The 15182-nt window shown below is 34.4% G+C and overlaps 1 protein-coding gene across 4 annotated transcripts in view; it reads left to right on the top strand.

Moving 5' to 3' along the window:
• Nucleotides 1–15182, top strand: part of C2CD5 (C2 calcium-dependent domain containing 5) — a 141297-nt gene that overhangs the window by 118113 nt on the left and 8002 nt on the right. For 2 of the 4 annotated variants that reach the window (XM_006897206.1, XM_006897205.1), the window contains 3 exons: nucleotides 10546–10596; nucleotides 11410–11511; nucleotides 12773–12963. In XM_006897206.1, the coding sequence (XP_006897268.1) occupies nucleotides 10546–10596; nucleotides 11410–11511; nucleotides 12773–12963 (344 nt within the window). The remainder of the gene's footprint in view (nucleotides 1–10545; nucleotides 10597–11409; nucleotides 11512–12772; nucleotides 12964–15182) is intronic. The other 2 variants (XM_006897204.1, XM_006897207.1) reach the window with 2 other exon arrangements.

Below are 15182 nucleotides of genomic sequence, written 5' to 3'. Positions count from 1 at the left end.
GAGAAGCTTTATTGCATACTTAAAACCTACTGCTGTTTTTCCAAATGAAAAATGATTGCTCCTTTGAATTTAGTAGCAGTAAATCAATTTTGATCTGTAAAATCTTTGAAGAAAGGTGAAAGATGCTTTTTTTAACCACATTTTTATTATAAAAGTTTTCAGAATTATACTTGGTTTCTTAACACTGCATATGCAATAAATATAGTTATGTTTTTATATAAATTTTTAATTCTGAGAGATGACACATGTTATTTGAAACCAAATTAGCTTTTCTAATCCTTAAATTTTAAAAGTAAAATTATTTTATCATTTCTTCTTGCTGATGTTTTAGCTTATACCAAATTAATGTATTGTGTTAGTTTTATATTCACATTGCATATTATATGTCAGAAGATCTTTTTCAACTCAAGACCTATCTATAGTGGATAAACAGATTTTGTTTGATATTTTTAAAGTGAAAAGATAATCTGCTTTAAAATTCTAGACTTCCTAACAAGGTAACACTAGGCCAGCTTTTTTTCTGTCATGACCCAAAATTCCACTTTTGAGAAGCTATGCTGCAATCCTAAATGCACACAGTTGTACCAGGAGCTCTGTGGGAGAAGGATAGGCAGTCTTCTCCCCGGTGATTTAACTGCCTCTGCAAACCCACTGGAAGGTCAGCTGTGGATTGATTTTGACTTGACAGTAAACAACAGCATACACAATTTTAGAATCCATAAGCTTCCTTGAAATAGTAGAGGTAAAAAAATTAAAGTTTTGTGAGCTAAGATTTATACATTTAGTATAGCTTCTTGAGCAGAAAGAAGAACTTTTATGCAACTTCTATCATAACAAGCTTGCTTGCTTTTAAAAAAATATAAAAACTTAATGCAAGGTTCATTCAGAATCACTTTACAGTATCTTTCCATTCGTCCTGACTCTGCAGTAGTAGAGAAGGGAGTTGCAGAGGTATTCTAATCGAAGACAAAGAAAAAGACAACAAAAACCCCACTTGATTGAATTTTAATCTGAAGAAACTGATATTATATTATAGATATAGGATCCCTGCTAGTTCAATTTTTTTTATGTTGGCAACAAATTTTACTATGTTTAAATTAATCAAGATAAGATTAAATTTAAAATCTAACCCAGTCCTGTTACCTAGTTTGTGTACAGTTTCTGTAATCATTTTCAGAATGTTTTCAAAGGTTATTATCATCAGTGCTTTGTAGTCATTAGTATACTTGTGCCCAGTGATGTCTTCTGAACTGAAGAACAAGGAGAGAAGAATTAATGTTGAATAAGTTATATCTGAATAGTACCTGAAATACTTACAAGTCATTTTAGGGAGCAGAAAGAGAGCTTTGTGATAGAGTAAAAGAGCAACAGACCAGAGTTCTCTTCTTACTTCAGTTCCTGGTAAAATAGTAAAGAATTGGGCAAATTATTCAACCTCATCAAGCCTCAGCTCCTCATCTAGAATGTTAAAACAGATTTGTAGAATTGTTGCCATTCTTTCTAGCCTTTTAAATTCTGTGATTCCTTTAATTTCTATAGTTTATGGTTATTCATTCATTAACATGTTCATTTTATTAAAAAATAAATTAGTGTCATATTAGTCCCTGTGATACTGAATTTAAGTTAAATTCCGTTTCCCCCAAATTGCTTCAGATCAGTTAAAGCAGCATTATAAAAACTCTTCTCCTCACAGCCATAGAGGGTCTTCAGGGATGCCTCCAGGATCTAGGGGGGAAGGTGGGAAGAAGAGAAAGGACAAGTTTGCCAGCTCCCTATTTTTCTGAACTAGAGAAGCTTCAATGATGTATCATTTTACTAATTAGTCTGCTGCCTGTGATTTTGTGTGAGAAAGAGTTTTTAACAGGTTGAAAATCATTGAATCAGATCATGTCACTTTTACCATTATCACAATCACCATTATCAATATCATATCTAATACTAAATAATATGTCTAAAATGTTTACACAGTTTACCTGAAAATATATGTAATTTTTTTATTTATGTAGTTTTTCTTGAACATTATATTTTAAAATCATCACCATCATCATCAGTAAATGCTCTAAAAAATTTATCTGTACCTTTTTGTAAATAGTTTTGTAAATTGTAGTGTATGTTTTGTGTTTATTGTCTCTGCATCTTCAAGTCCTTTCAAGAAGACATGGTTATATTAAATACAGTTTTAAAAGTTAACTCTTACTGTTTTGGAAAGTTCAAGGATAAGAAAGATATTTGAAAGGTCTTTGAAGAGTGCAATAATTGAGGATCTTAATATGAAAAAAGATTTTTAGTACAATCTAAGGAAAGTTCCACATAGTAATTTAGAGGAACCAGACAGGCGAGAATGGTAAGAATTTCGGACTAAATGCTCAAAAGATTTGTCTGCTTCTTTATATGCAAACTCTTGTTGCCGCATGAATAAATATATAGTTTTGGTAGTGAGTGAAGCTAGTAAGTCTTTTTTTAATTAAAAAAATTCAGAATTTAAGTTCACATTTTATGTTTTTATCACACTAGAACAAATGATTAAAATTCATTTTCTTTTATGTTGATAGGAAGAGTAGTTTCAAGGGTTAAGCATAATGTGTTCATTAATACTTCCATCTTCTCACTTGTAGATAAACCTTCCCTTTTTATGTTATTGAAAATGGGCAAAAGTCATGTGAAGAAAAGGTGCTCCAATTATATATGTTCTAATTTACTGTGTAGAGTAAGCCTAGGCCTGAATTGTCCATCCATGTTCAGGTTTTCTCTTATATCTTTTGTTATATGTGGTTTGATTTCTCAAGGTAACGAATAATTTGGTGTACGTTTCTAATTTATGGTTGATTTGGTGTTACCTTGGTGGTTATCTTGATTATTACCTCTGCCCCCCAATATGTTAAAGAAGGGTGAACCTAAGTGATTTTCGGAGGATATTCAAATCCCTTGAAAATCATGAAAATCGTTTGATGAATACTATGAGAAATGTGGTTGATGTGAAATCAACAGAAACTCTTTTCACTATGCTGCTGAGTGAAAGCAGCTATTTGTAGCAGTTTCCCTTTACCATATGTGTAATACTTTTCTCTCATCCTTAATATCCATATTTCTGTTTTTCTTCTGAAACTGTTCAAGAGACTTATGTAGAAAAATATATATGCAAAAAAGATAGCAAGTAGAATAAAGAGTGAATTTCTGGGTGAAGTTAGTTCAGCAATTCTTTATATTTATTTTACATTTTATTTTCCCTAAGCTTTTAAAGTAAAAATGCCACTCTCCCAAAAAGCTGTATTGTTTTTCTCCCTCATACATTTTAATTGATCTAAGAAACTATACAGTATACATTATCTGCTTTGAAACAGATGAGGGAGAGAACAGTTTAAAAGGAATATAGGATTAAGTATTATTTTCATGACAAGATTACAGGAAAAGAAATGCATATTAAAGAGGACTGTGGACTTGGGGGAGTGGTTAACAATGAAAGAATTACTATATTTTTTTCTTCAAAGAGAAAAATGAACTGGGAGCAGGGCTGGGCAAGGAGGAAAATGTGCAACAGTGAATGAATAGGGAAAAATTTAAATGAAAAGGATATGTTGTAACAAAATATATGTTGCATTAAAAAATAATTAAAAAAGAAATTATAGATTTGTACTTTTAAGAAGAGATCTCTGGTGGCATAGAGGGTGAAGAGTTGTGCTACTACTTTTGAGTCTGGTTCGAATCCAGCAGCTGCTCCTCAGGAGGATAGTCTCCTGTACATTTCACAGCCTCTGCAAACCTGCTGGAGGATTATCAGCGATGAGTTGACTCCAACTCAACTGCATAGAACAATAACTTTTTATAAAAGATTTACATATCACTTTAGGTAAATGTTGGATATCCATATTATAGGACTGAAAACTTAAATTAAGCAAATGTGTATGAATCATTTATCACTTTAAATATATTTCAAGTATCTTATCATTCTAACCCTTCTGTAATACAGGTGCTGTGATGCATTAGTGTTTAGGAGATGCACTGCCAACCCAAAGGCATATGGTTTTAGTCCAGCATTTGTGCCGCAGGAGAAAGATGGGCAGTATCCTCTGTGCAGTTTTCTGCCTCTGAAAACCCATTAGAGGGTCAGCTATGAGCTGGTTCCAACTTAACAGTATACAACAACAGCAATCTGTAAAAAGAGAATAATTTCATTTAAAATATTGATAATCTTAACACTTTAAAACTCAGGTCACTCTCTGCTTTCATAGCCTCTTGGAATGATTTTTATATTAGATAATATAGCCTTTACACCCTTCCCTTTTCTTTATGCTAGAGTGTTTACCTTAGGTACAAAATCCTAAACTGTAGACTGTCAGGAATACTTGTCATACAGCACCTGCTGACTGTAGGTAGGTCTGTGAAAAGAACTAACTGACAAGTATAGGCCAAAATCTAGTTTATAATATAAAAGAAAGCAAATTGATTTATACACAACAAGGTATCGGTATCAGAAGTTTTTATAAAAACTATTTTGCTCGGGGGTCAGGTTTACTTTTAAATAGATAAAAGTTTAAATTAGAATATAACATTTTAAATTTAATAACTTGCCTCACATTATTTTAAAGTGGCAATTAGAATTTAAAATATATAAAAAGCTAGATAATACATTTTTTACCTTTTCCAGCAAATAGGTCTGAATTCTTTGAAGTATATGTAGCTCTTTATACTAGTTAAGGTACACATATTAACTAAGCTGGACATGTCTGTTTCCTTTTCTTTAAATATCTTTTATTACTAAAACGAAAATGTCAGAAAAAATAAAATAATAAAATTCTGCTTGACCTTGGATGCCACAGCAATGAACAGCAGAACTGAAATAAAGAGAATGTGGTGTCCTTGAGTCAATGTGAACAGCAGATCAGAATCCTGTCTTATCCCGTGCCTCCAAACCAGTTCTGCTATACTCAAATATGAGATAGCAAAACAAACTAAAGAGAAGAAAATGTGTGAGAAACTGATCCACGACTTGGATAGGAAAGAAGGGAAGTGAATTGATAGAGATAGAGGAGCAAAAAATCCTAGCTTGAGGACAGCCAAATCCAATCCAGAGAGTCAGAGCAACAGGAAATAAGAACAGAGAGAAATTGAGTTGGGTTTTTTAACTAAAATGTAGATGTTTTAGAAGATCAAAGAATGACAAGAGTAGATATGTATAAATGGAGAGGGAAGTACAGAAAAAGGGAACTGAAGAGCATATAGAGTGTAGCTTTAGATGAATAAATGACCTGAATTTAGATGCTCATTGTCTTTATTGTCTTACACACGTGCTCACACACACACATACAAACTACCTGTATATTGCAGTTGCATTTTTTACATTATGAATTTTGAAATTATTTCTTTCCCCATGCCTTAATAATTTATAACTATGATCTAGTTCTTTAATTCACATTCTGTCAATATTTGAATATAGCAGTGGATAAAATTTACAGTGAATACATATATATATATACACACACACACACACACATATATATACATATATATGTATTTATATATATTACTAATCTAACTCAGATCATTAATCCAGCTTTTATTGGTATAGTACATAGCTAACAAATGCATAATAGAATGGTGGAAATTTCCAAAGGAAAACAGCACTAAGTTTTTACTAATAACTCAAAACTGAAATTATTTGCAAAGAAAATAATTAGAATTTGTAGAGCCCAAGTTCCATATATTTTAATAGATCTTTTCAGAATTTAAGAGTTTTTTCAGAATTTTGGTAATTTTCTTAAGCTGTCTAGTTAAGATTGTGTCAAATTTTTTAAATTATTCAGAAAAATGATGTGAAAGTTCTGCTGATGTAAAATGAGTAAGTAGTCAAAAGAGGTAGAGATCAATGTACAACTTTATTACAGCTAACCAATGGCTAGATCACTGATTATGGAAGATTATTTACCAGAAAGTTAAAGTCTCAAACTTTAGAAGAACGTGATAAAATATAATTGAGGGAGAAAGAATCCTTGTCACATTTTGATTAGAGAAATTGGATTGATACAGTGAATGTGACAATAGCCTCAAGTGTGTCAGTGATGATAAGGATGGTGGCACAGTATAGGACAGGGTTCAGAGCTGGTGTTCATAGGGTCAGTCTGAGTCTTACTTGACTTGATGGCACCTAGCGATAGCAACATGCTCATTTCCACTAAATTTCTTTTAACCAGAGTCAGTCCCAGCTAATCTCTTCACAATGCTTTAAAAATTTTCTCCATCAATCTGTCCTCTAAAAATTGTTTCATTCCATTTAGAAAGAAGGAAAAACCCTCAAGCATACCAAATGATAACTGGGCAATCTTTTTGAAAGAGTTAAAGAATCTTTTTCTTGTACTAAAGAAAATTATAAGAGGTGTGGATCAAGTGTCTGCAGGTAGACTGGAGACTTAACATGTGTAATGTGTATTATGTGTTAGACTCTTCCACACAGATGCATATGGCTTACAACCAAGCATTCACCCCTCAGAGAGCAGGCAAGATTTGTAATGAGATTTCTGCCCCTGAACAATAAACAGTCTTTTTTCTTAAATCTTACCTTGTATTTTCCATAGTCTTTTTATTTATTTCTTGTTAGCCGGAATGACCAGTTTGCCAATGAGCCCTGCTACTTATTTCTGCAGTGCCTTCTCTTGAGAAACATGTAACACAGGAAGTCTCTCTGCACTCAGGAGTGGAGGGATTTAGACTCTGAGGCTACTAGATAGAACCTTGAATTATTCACACCAATCTGTGATGGGAGCATTCAGCTGGATTAGTTCATCTTTAACCTTTTCTCTAAGGAAAAAAAAATGAGATCATAGTAAACACATTAAAAGATAAACTTGTTCTGCTTAAGTAAAGTCTCCTTATTGTTGAGTTATGTGCTATGGAGTCACTACCCCTGAACTCTGCCCTTTCCTGAGCCCGTCTCGCTGTCTCTGACTCTCCTACTTCCATCACCCCAGTTACTGTCTGTCCATCTCATCCAGGATCTTGTTCCTCTGCACTGACCCTCCACCCTTCCAAGCATGAAGTCCTTCTCCAAGCATGGGTCCTTCTTGGCAACATGCCCAAAATATGTGAGACGGAACCTCAAAATCCTTACCTCAAAAGAGCAACATGCTTTCACTGTCTCTGGGACAAACCTGTTTGTTCTCATGGCAGTCCATGTAATGTTCAGTACTCTCCTCCAGCAACACAACTCAAAGGCATCAGTTCTTTCATCCTGATTCATTGTATTAATTGTCTAGTTCTCTGATGCATAGAAAGTAATTGCAAAGACCATGGCCTGGTGCAAACACACCTTAGTCTCTAGATTGACATCGTTGCTCTTTAGCACTCTGGATAAATCCCTGGTAGCAGATTTTCTCAGTGCATTTTGTCTTTTAATTTCCTGACTGCTGGTACCAAGAGTGTTGATTGTGGAACTGAGCAAGCTGAAATTTTTAACAATCTCAATCTCTTCTCCCTAAGAACCTTTATTTTCTTTATTTTGAGCTTCAATTCACATTGTAGCCTGCAGTTCTCAGTTCTTCCTCAGATACATGCTTATTCCATACCTTTTTATTCTGTAGGTGGAAATCTTACAGTGCTTTAAAAATCTTCTCTTAAACCCTTTTCCTAAGAATGTCACCAGTGTAGATATTTTGTTTCTCTAGCTTTTCATTTACCTTCATACTTGAAACTAAAGAATAAACATTCTACCTCTCCTTCTCTGCTTTTTCTCTTCAACACTTTGTACAACTTTTTTTTTTAAAGTAATAACTGCTCAGTGGCCCCTGGGTGCCACAAACAGTTATACACAACTGGTAACCTAAAGATTGGAGGTTTCAACCTGAATTCTCTTCCCAGAGGAAAGACATGGTGCTGTGCATCCATCAAGATTATCGTCAGGAAATCCCTGTGAACTGTTCTAGCCTGTAACACATGGTGTTGGCTCATTATGAGTGAGGATTGATTGGCAATTAACAGTAAGAATAAGCACAAATGGTGAAAAGCCCAGTACCCCCATATTGACCCTATAAAAGATGAAAACCTTGCTCTCTCCTACGCCCATCTCTGCTGTACTTAATTAAGCCCATTGTTGGCAGTCACTGTGTGTCCATCTCTTTAAGAGTCTTGCTCTATCACAGTCTACTTTTTCAAACAGGATGTTCCTTTCCAAGGACTGGCCTCTACTGAACATGCTCTAAGTAGTTATCGTCCAAAATAAAGCTCCCCTTTCCCATCTTACTCTCCCCAAAGGGCAATTACTTTATAGTCCATAGGGAGTTGCTTTGCTTACTCAAACTCGGTGCCCCTCTGGTGGTTCAAATCCACTATTGGCTCCTCTCATGAATAATTAAGTTTCCAAAAGCTGTATCAGGAGGATCAGCTATAAGTCGATTGCTGATGAGTGTTTTACGTGAGTTCTTAACAATTTATAATCTTATGTGCAAAGATGTTATCTTATTATTATTGCCATTATTATTATAAAAACATTCTGAAAATTGCAAATAATAAAAAAATAATTGCAACTTTTCAATTAAATAGCGTTTCACTCCCATTTAATATAGTTTAGAGAGGGGAACAAATATTTTCTATTTAGTGAAGGTGTTTTCCCCCTTCTAAGTCATATAAAATTGCTACTAGAGAATTCAGTCTCACTGGTATAGAAGAAAATTTCATTTTAATGATCATTATTATAATTTTTTTTAGTGACACATATGTCTGCATTTTTTTCTGAATTTCACAACATTCCCAATGCTTATATTCTTAACTATATTTTCTATAATTCTACACCTAGCAAGTCTACACTGTACAAGATAGTGAAAATCAATAATCTCTTGAGATACACAAAGGGGTGCAGATCAAATATACTTCTCAGAGTATTTGATGGGGTGAGCTGTCTCTAGAGATCTGGCACAGTGATAGGTCTGCCATGGTCCGTGGGTAGATTCCATGTTCTGAATCAAGAGGACTTTCTGTCTACAGTCTCAGCACATTTTCACAGCATTATTCCCTCACGGGCATTTTGTAGATCTCACTGGTGGTTTTCTGGGTCCATGAAATTGACTTTCAACTTCAGAGTAAACCTGTATGACTAGTAGAACTGGCTCATGGGATTTTATTGATTGTAATCTTTATGGAAGCAGTCAGCAGCTCTTTATCCTGCAATCTCTAGGTAGATTAGCACTGCCAGCCTTTCTGAGCCCTTAGCCAGCGTGTCACTAGGACACACTTCTTGTTAGGTGCTACTGAGTCAGACTCAACACAATAACACACTACTTCATGTGCCATCCTCACAATCATCACTTGCTTGAGCCTGTTGTAGTCACTGCATTAGTCCATTGTATTGAGAGTCTTCCTCTTTGACCCTCAACCAAGCATATCTTTCTCCAGGGACGGGCCTCTTGATAACTACACAAAATGTGAAAAACTACATCTCATTGTCCTTGCTTATAAGGAATGGTCATAACACATATCTTCCAAAACAGATTTGTTAGATCTTTTTCAGTCAGTATTTGCTCACACCAACTCCATATGGTGGATGATAAGTCAGCTACAGCATATCCTCCAATATTAGCTAGTGGCCATTGTTTAATAAAAAGAAAGACACTTTTATTATATCCATTTAGGAGGAACATTCCATATAAATAATATTTTTTAAATTATTAACTTTTATTTATAAGATCAGCACCTTAAATAGAGACAAAAAAGGCTTAAGTACATAGTTTATAGTTTGTTTTTTAGAAAACCCTAATGCGCCAAAATTATTCTAGTGGCTTTAATTTTAGCATGTTAATACTGTTTTAGTTGTAATATTCTTTGAAACAAAAATTCAGATATGCTAGACTTAGTAGAACTTGAACATTAAAAATAGATTATAAAATTATTTTATTGAGCTGTTTACATTTATACAGTACCTTCAATATTTACAATATGGATAAGTAATAAGATAACTTTTAGGTACCACTTTCATGAGGTAACTGGAAAATAAACGTGGTGCTTGTTGAGAGTTCCTACATTATCCACCGGTAGAGGGAGCAGTTGATAGTGAATTCCAGGTAGTGATGTTGATGAGAAGGAAGGTCATTGCTAATAAGGGGCTTGTGTTTGTCCATGAGACGTTTTGTCTTTTTACTGTTTTCTAATAATCTTACTGTTTCAATCTTTGTCCTTTAATTGTTTTCTACTGAATATCCAGACATTCTCTTTCATGTTCATTTCATAATTTGTTTCCAGCACATTGACTCATTATTCTTACATTCTACTAATATTTGTTACTTTGTTTCTATTTCCCATGATTTTAAAAGTTTCAACAACTCATTGCATCATAGTAAACAGGTAGTTTTCCTTTGGCATGATATTTATTAATAGACTTGGTTTTCATATATCAATAGAAACTGCATTTTAAACCTAATACTTCTATTTGGTTTGCTCTTATAATGAAACCATAGAGATTTCTTCCTATTCTTCTGACTTATAAAAGGTATTAACAAACAGCAAAGAACAGATACTGGCTTAATACTTAGCATTGAGCTAATGTGTTTCATATTGTCTTATTAGAACACCTGGAGAGTGCAAGTTCTAACTCAGGTATACCAGCTGCACAGAGAGGTGAGTTTGTCTAACAAAGCAAATTAGTCAGTTACCAAAGCTGTGAAAACGTAGGTCTGTAGTGCTTATAAATTACAGACGTCAGTGAGATACACAAGACACCAGGATGTGGCTTTATTGTAGTTAGAATGCATTTTTTAAAAAATCAGTGAAGCTAAATACTTCTGTGTTTTTCTTAGTATTTCAATAGTTTTCCAGTTTGTAGAAAGAAAATAGAAATTAGCTCCTTAACTTTGGAGGATCTTGTTAGTGTCACATCTATTCCTTTCACCTATTTTGTCTTTGATGCCAAAATTAGACATGTAAACATAATATTAACAAAGGTGACTCCTTGGCTTTCCTGTTACTAATAGTAGAAAAATATTTTAATAAGAATTTAGTCAACTCATGATTTATTTTTTCATGTATTCATCATCTGATTCTCATTTTTTACATTTATTTTAAAGTAGGGAATTTTACTCTATTTTGTGTTGTAAAGAAAAGTTCTAAGATAGGAACAACCAAAAAGTGTAAATAGTGATAAATAAAGTTATTTTAAAGCCCAGTGTGTGATCTTTTCATTGATATTTACGTTAGAGACCACTTACCTGTGACATCACCACAAAGCTCAGCCAACCAACTGAGAACTTGGTTTTGGACAAATCAGTGTCTAAAGCTTGTCTCTTCTACATCTCTTATCTGACTTGAAAAAGGACCGTTCTTTTTTCTAAGTTACAGTTATATTACATCATCGGAAGGAGTGTTATGACGAGCAAGAGACGTCATCCATATTTTTTCTTTGTTTTTTCTTTTGTTTTCTGTCTGTGTTTTCAGCAACGTCAGTTGATTACAGTTCCTTTGCAGACAGATGCAGCAGCTGGATAGAGCTCATTAAACTGAAAGCTCAGACCATAAGGCGCGGATCAATTAAGACAAGTAGGCGGATATTTCTACCACATTATGATGATGATCTGAGAAGCACATCCTTGATTTCCCAGTGGTGAAGGCTAGACCTTACAACCCAGTAATAACATTGCCAATCAATCATATGTTAGAGTGTGAAAGCTGCAGACTCTGATGGTTATTTAGCAAAAGTGTTGAATGGCCTGTAGACTTGCTAGTTTTAACTATGTTTTTAAAAATCTTACTTTGTTGAATCTTAAAAGTATGAAGTGGACATTATAGATTTGTAGACAGAAGGAAGTTAAGAGACTAACGGTACCATCTAGTGTTATTTATGTAGTTTTGTAAGTTACTAAGTGATCTCAGAGGGCTAAAAAAAATGGAGAGAAAGTAGTTAACGACTCTTTACTGCTGTTATTAGACTCACTAATTATAAGGTCTTTTCTTTTTACTCCATGTATTTTGGTAGACTTTGAATTAAATATGCTGGAGTGAAACAGTTTACTGTCCATTACCAGGGAAGGTATTATGTATTAGAGGAAAGAACACCGGAACCAGCCAGATCTAGATTTGAATCCAGAATGCCATTTTAATAGCTGATTGACCTTGGGCAAGTTACTGAATCTCTTTGAGCCTCAATTTCGTCATATTCAAAATGGAGTTAATAAGGAGTCAATAATACTTAGGTTGTTGGGTCATTGCAAGGATGACATGTATGAAACAGTACTTAATAGTAGTTATTTAGTGTATAGTTACCATTTGTTATTTTATAAACAACTATCAGCCAAGGTCACTCTTGAACTTTTTAGAATTATGAGTTTATTTAATCAAAAGGTTTGGGAGAAAGGAGCCTGTTACAACCAGTTAAGGTTTATCTACAAGTTGATAATGATGAAGTCGTCTGAGAAGGATGGAAAAAAATGCACTGGGAAGTAAAACAACTTTCACACTCTCCTAGTAATAATTTGTTCTTACAGCAGATAATTTTTAATGCTCTGCCGCTTTTCCTTTCTCTTCACTTTATAACCAATCATTGTGTGTGTAGCTACACTGCATCAACATTTTCTTTTGCAGGAATGCCATTTATCTTCCAAAAGAATTCCATTCCAGCATTTCTTTTCATGTTTTCCTTTCTTCCTCTTTTTAAATTGCATGCAGTGCATGATAATGTCTTTCATGACATGGCTTAGCCTCACAGAGAGCTGAATGTTGTCACCACTTAATTGGAAACCTTAGGGAATAATAAAATTACCAGCTACTGACTTGTTGCTTTCTCTTCTTTTCCCAATTTTAGCTGTGACCATTGAAAAACCAAGTCCAACGGGTGAAGGCAGTTTCCGGAATCGTGCTGCTCCTTCTTGTGCCAGTTCTACAGTTGGGGTGGTTAAGATGACCCCCCTCTCTTTCATTCCTGGAGCAAAAATAACCAAATACCTTGGAATAATTAACATGTTTTTTATTCGCGAAACCACTTCTCTTCGTGAAGTAAGTTTATAGATGTTTTTTTAAAGCTTTTATGATTGATGCTTAATCATATAAGTTTCAAATTGTTTTCGTTTTTTTTGATAATAAGAATGGTGTACCACTAAGTATATTCCAACTCATCGTGACCCTGTAAGACAGAGCAGAGCTGCCTGCCCATTGGCTTCCCTACACTGTAATCCTCAGAGACACAGGTTACACAGACTTTCCCCTCTGCAGAGCAGTTGTGGATTCAAACTTCCAACCTTTGAGTTTGCGGGTTAGCCTTTAACCGTTATGCCACCAAGACCTCCTAAAAATCACTTACAGTATATTTTAAGTATTCTGAAATAAATTATTTCCATAAACAGTCTGGATTGATTCTAGACTAATAAAATTTTATGTTTCAGGTCAGATTGGGGAAATGTCATTGTAAGAATTTTGTAAAATCTAAACCTATTTTGTTAGAAATCCCTGACCCTTACTATATGACATAGTCCTTAGGGATTTGTGCTACTCACTCACAGGTGACTCCTCTTTGGTTCAAATCCACTAGTGGCTTCAAAGGAGAGAGATCATGAAGCCTCTGAAAACCTGTTGGAGGGGTCAGCTATGAATCATTCTGGCTCAACAACCAAGAGTTATCATATGCCAAACAAAACAGACTTATCCAGGCATGATCAGAGTTTTAAAACAGCCCTGTAAAAAAGTGGGGGTCTCTGGTTACCTAGTCCATAAGGAGTTGAACTGCTGAGCAAACACCATGCCTGGCAGTTTGACCCCACCAAGTGACTCTTAGAAAGATGGGCAGTGTTCACCCATGTGATTTGGAGCCTCAGAAACCCTAGGAGGACTCAGGAAGATTGGCTATGAGTCCAACTCTCCAGCAATGGAAAAATAGCTTAATTTTCTAAGTATTTGTCCATAATGTATTTAAGTAACATTTTTAAAGGTTATCTCAACCACCTTTAGACTTTAGTCTTTGAGAGTTGTTTATATATGTGTGTGTTGTTCATTCTTTCCTCAGATGAAGCTGCTCAACAGTGTATGAGAATATAATTCCCATTTTCATCTCACATGGGGTATCTTTAAACTTTAGTTTTAATAATAATAATAATACCTATAGCATTTTACTTGCCATGGTCAAAGTTAAGAACTAGAGTTAGTCTGTTGTATTTTTCTTATCACAGAAACTAAAATTCAAGCAAAAATAAAATTGCCTTCTCTATTTTGTGCAATAGTGCTGATGATGTATATAGGAAAATTTTTAAATTACTGAGCCATGAAACTGATACACCCCTCAGATTTTACTTTTAGCAGTACGTTCCTTAAAAAGATGACTTAGATGTGTTTGCGTCCCATTGTTTCGCCAGCAGTTTTCTACATCTTAGAAATAGTGTCTACCTGCTTTTTTTAATATCCTGCCCCCCATCCTGTTTTCAGCACAGTCCTTGGCAGTGCTGAGTAGCATAATATATTATGAGCAAATGAATGGCTTCTGCCAGATTATTTAATTAATTAAATGGCTATTTCTTTCTACTTAAATTAGTTTTAAAATCATATGAATATGATTGGTAAAAACGGTAAATTATCTCAATGAAGATAAACTTAAAAACCTTTTAATGGAAAATTAAAATAGAAGATAGTTTTAAGTCTGTTTACATTTGACAGGTAAGATTGGCTATGAGAAGCTGGCATAGATTGGGGAGATTAGTTATTTTTTCTGTTCTCAGTAGGTCTTAAATATTGCTCTTTTTTGAATCCATGAAATTTTGTTTTTTAAATGCTTTCTCTGCTATTTTAGCTTCTCTTCTCCCAAATATCATATCATGGTAGATTTCCTTCCAAAGAGGCTTGTAATGTTAACTGTATGGCACAATATCCTAAATTTGTTTATTGCCTAGCTGAGTTATTTGCTCATAGCCATGAAATCTCTTTAAAATGACATCTCTATAGTCTTTGCTCCTCTGCTGTCAGAATTTCTTCATTTATTAGGTAGGAGGAAAACCGCTGAATGTAAAGGGGAAAGTGTTCTGAGCTATAACAGAGTTGGAATAAGGTGGAAAAACTCACTCAACCCCTTAATTCAAAAGAGGCACCTTTCCAGAGCTGTAAGCACAGCAGAACACACGCAGATTAACAAAAAGGGCAACCTAGGTAGAACTATCAAGTATGGAAATACAAAGGAGGAGGAACAGTTGTAAGCAGACCCTAGTGATTGGTACATGGAATGTGAGAGCCAT

This window comes from Elephantulus edwardii, unplaced genomic scaffold (genome assembly GCF_000299155.1).
Source record: "Elephantulus edwardii isolate Elephantulus edwardi_28Jun2011 unplaced genomic scaffold, EleEdw1.0 scaffold00206, whole genome shotgun sequence".
Taxonomy (NCBI): Eukaryota; Metazoa; Chordata; class Mammalia; order Macroscelidea; family Macroscelididae; genus Elephantulus; species Elephantulus edwardii.
Note: the sequence above shows the minus strand (reverse complement) of the source record. Positions and strands in the feature narration are given on the sequence as shown.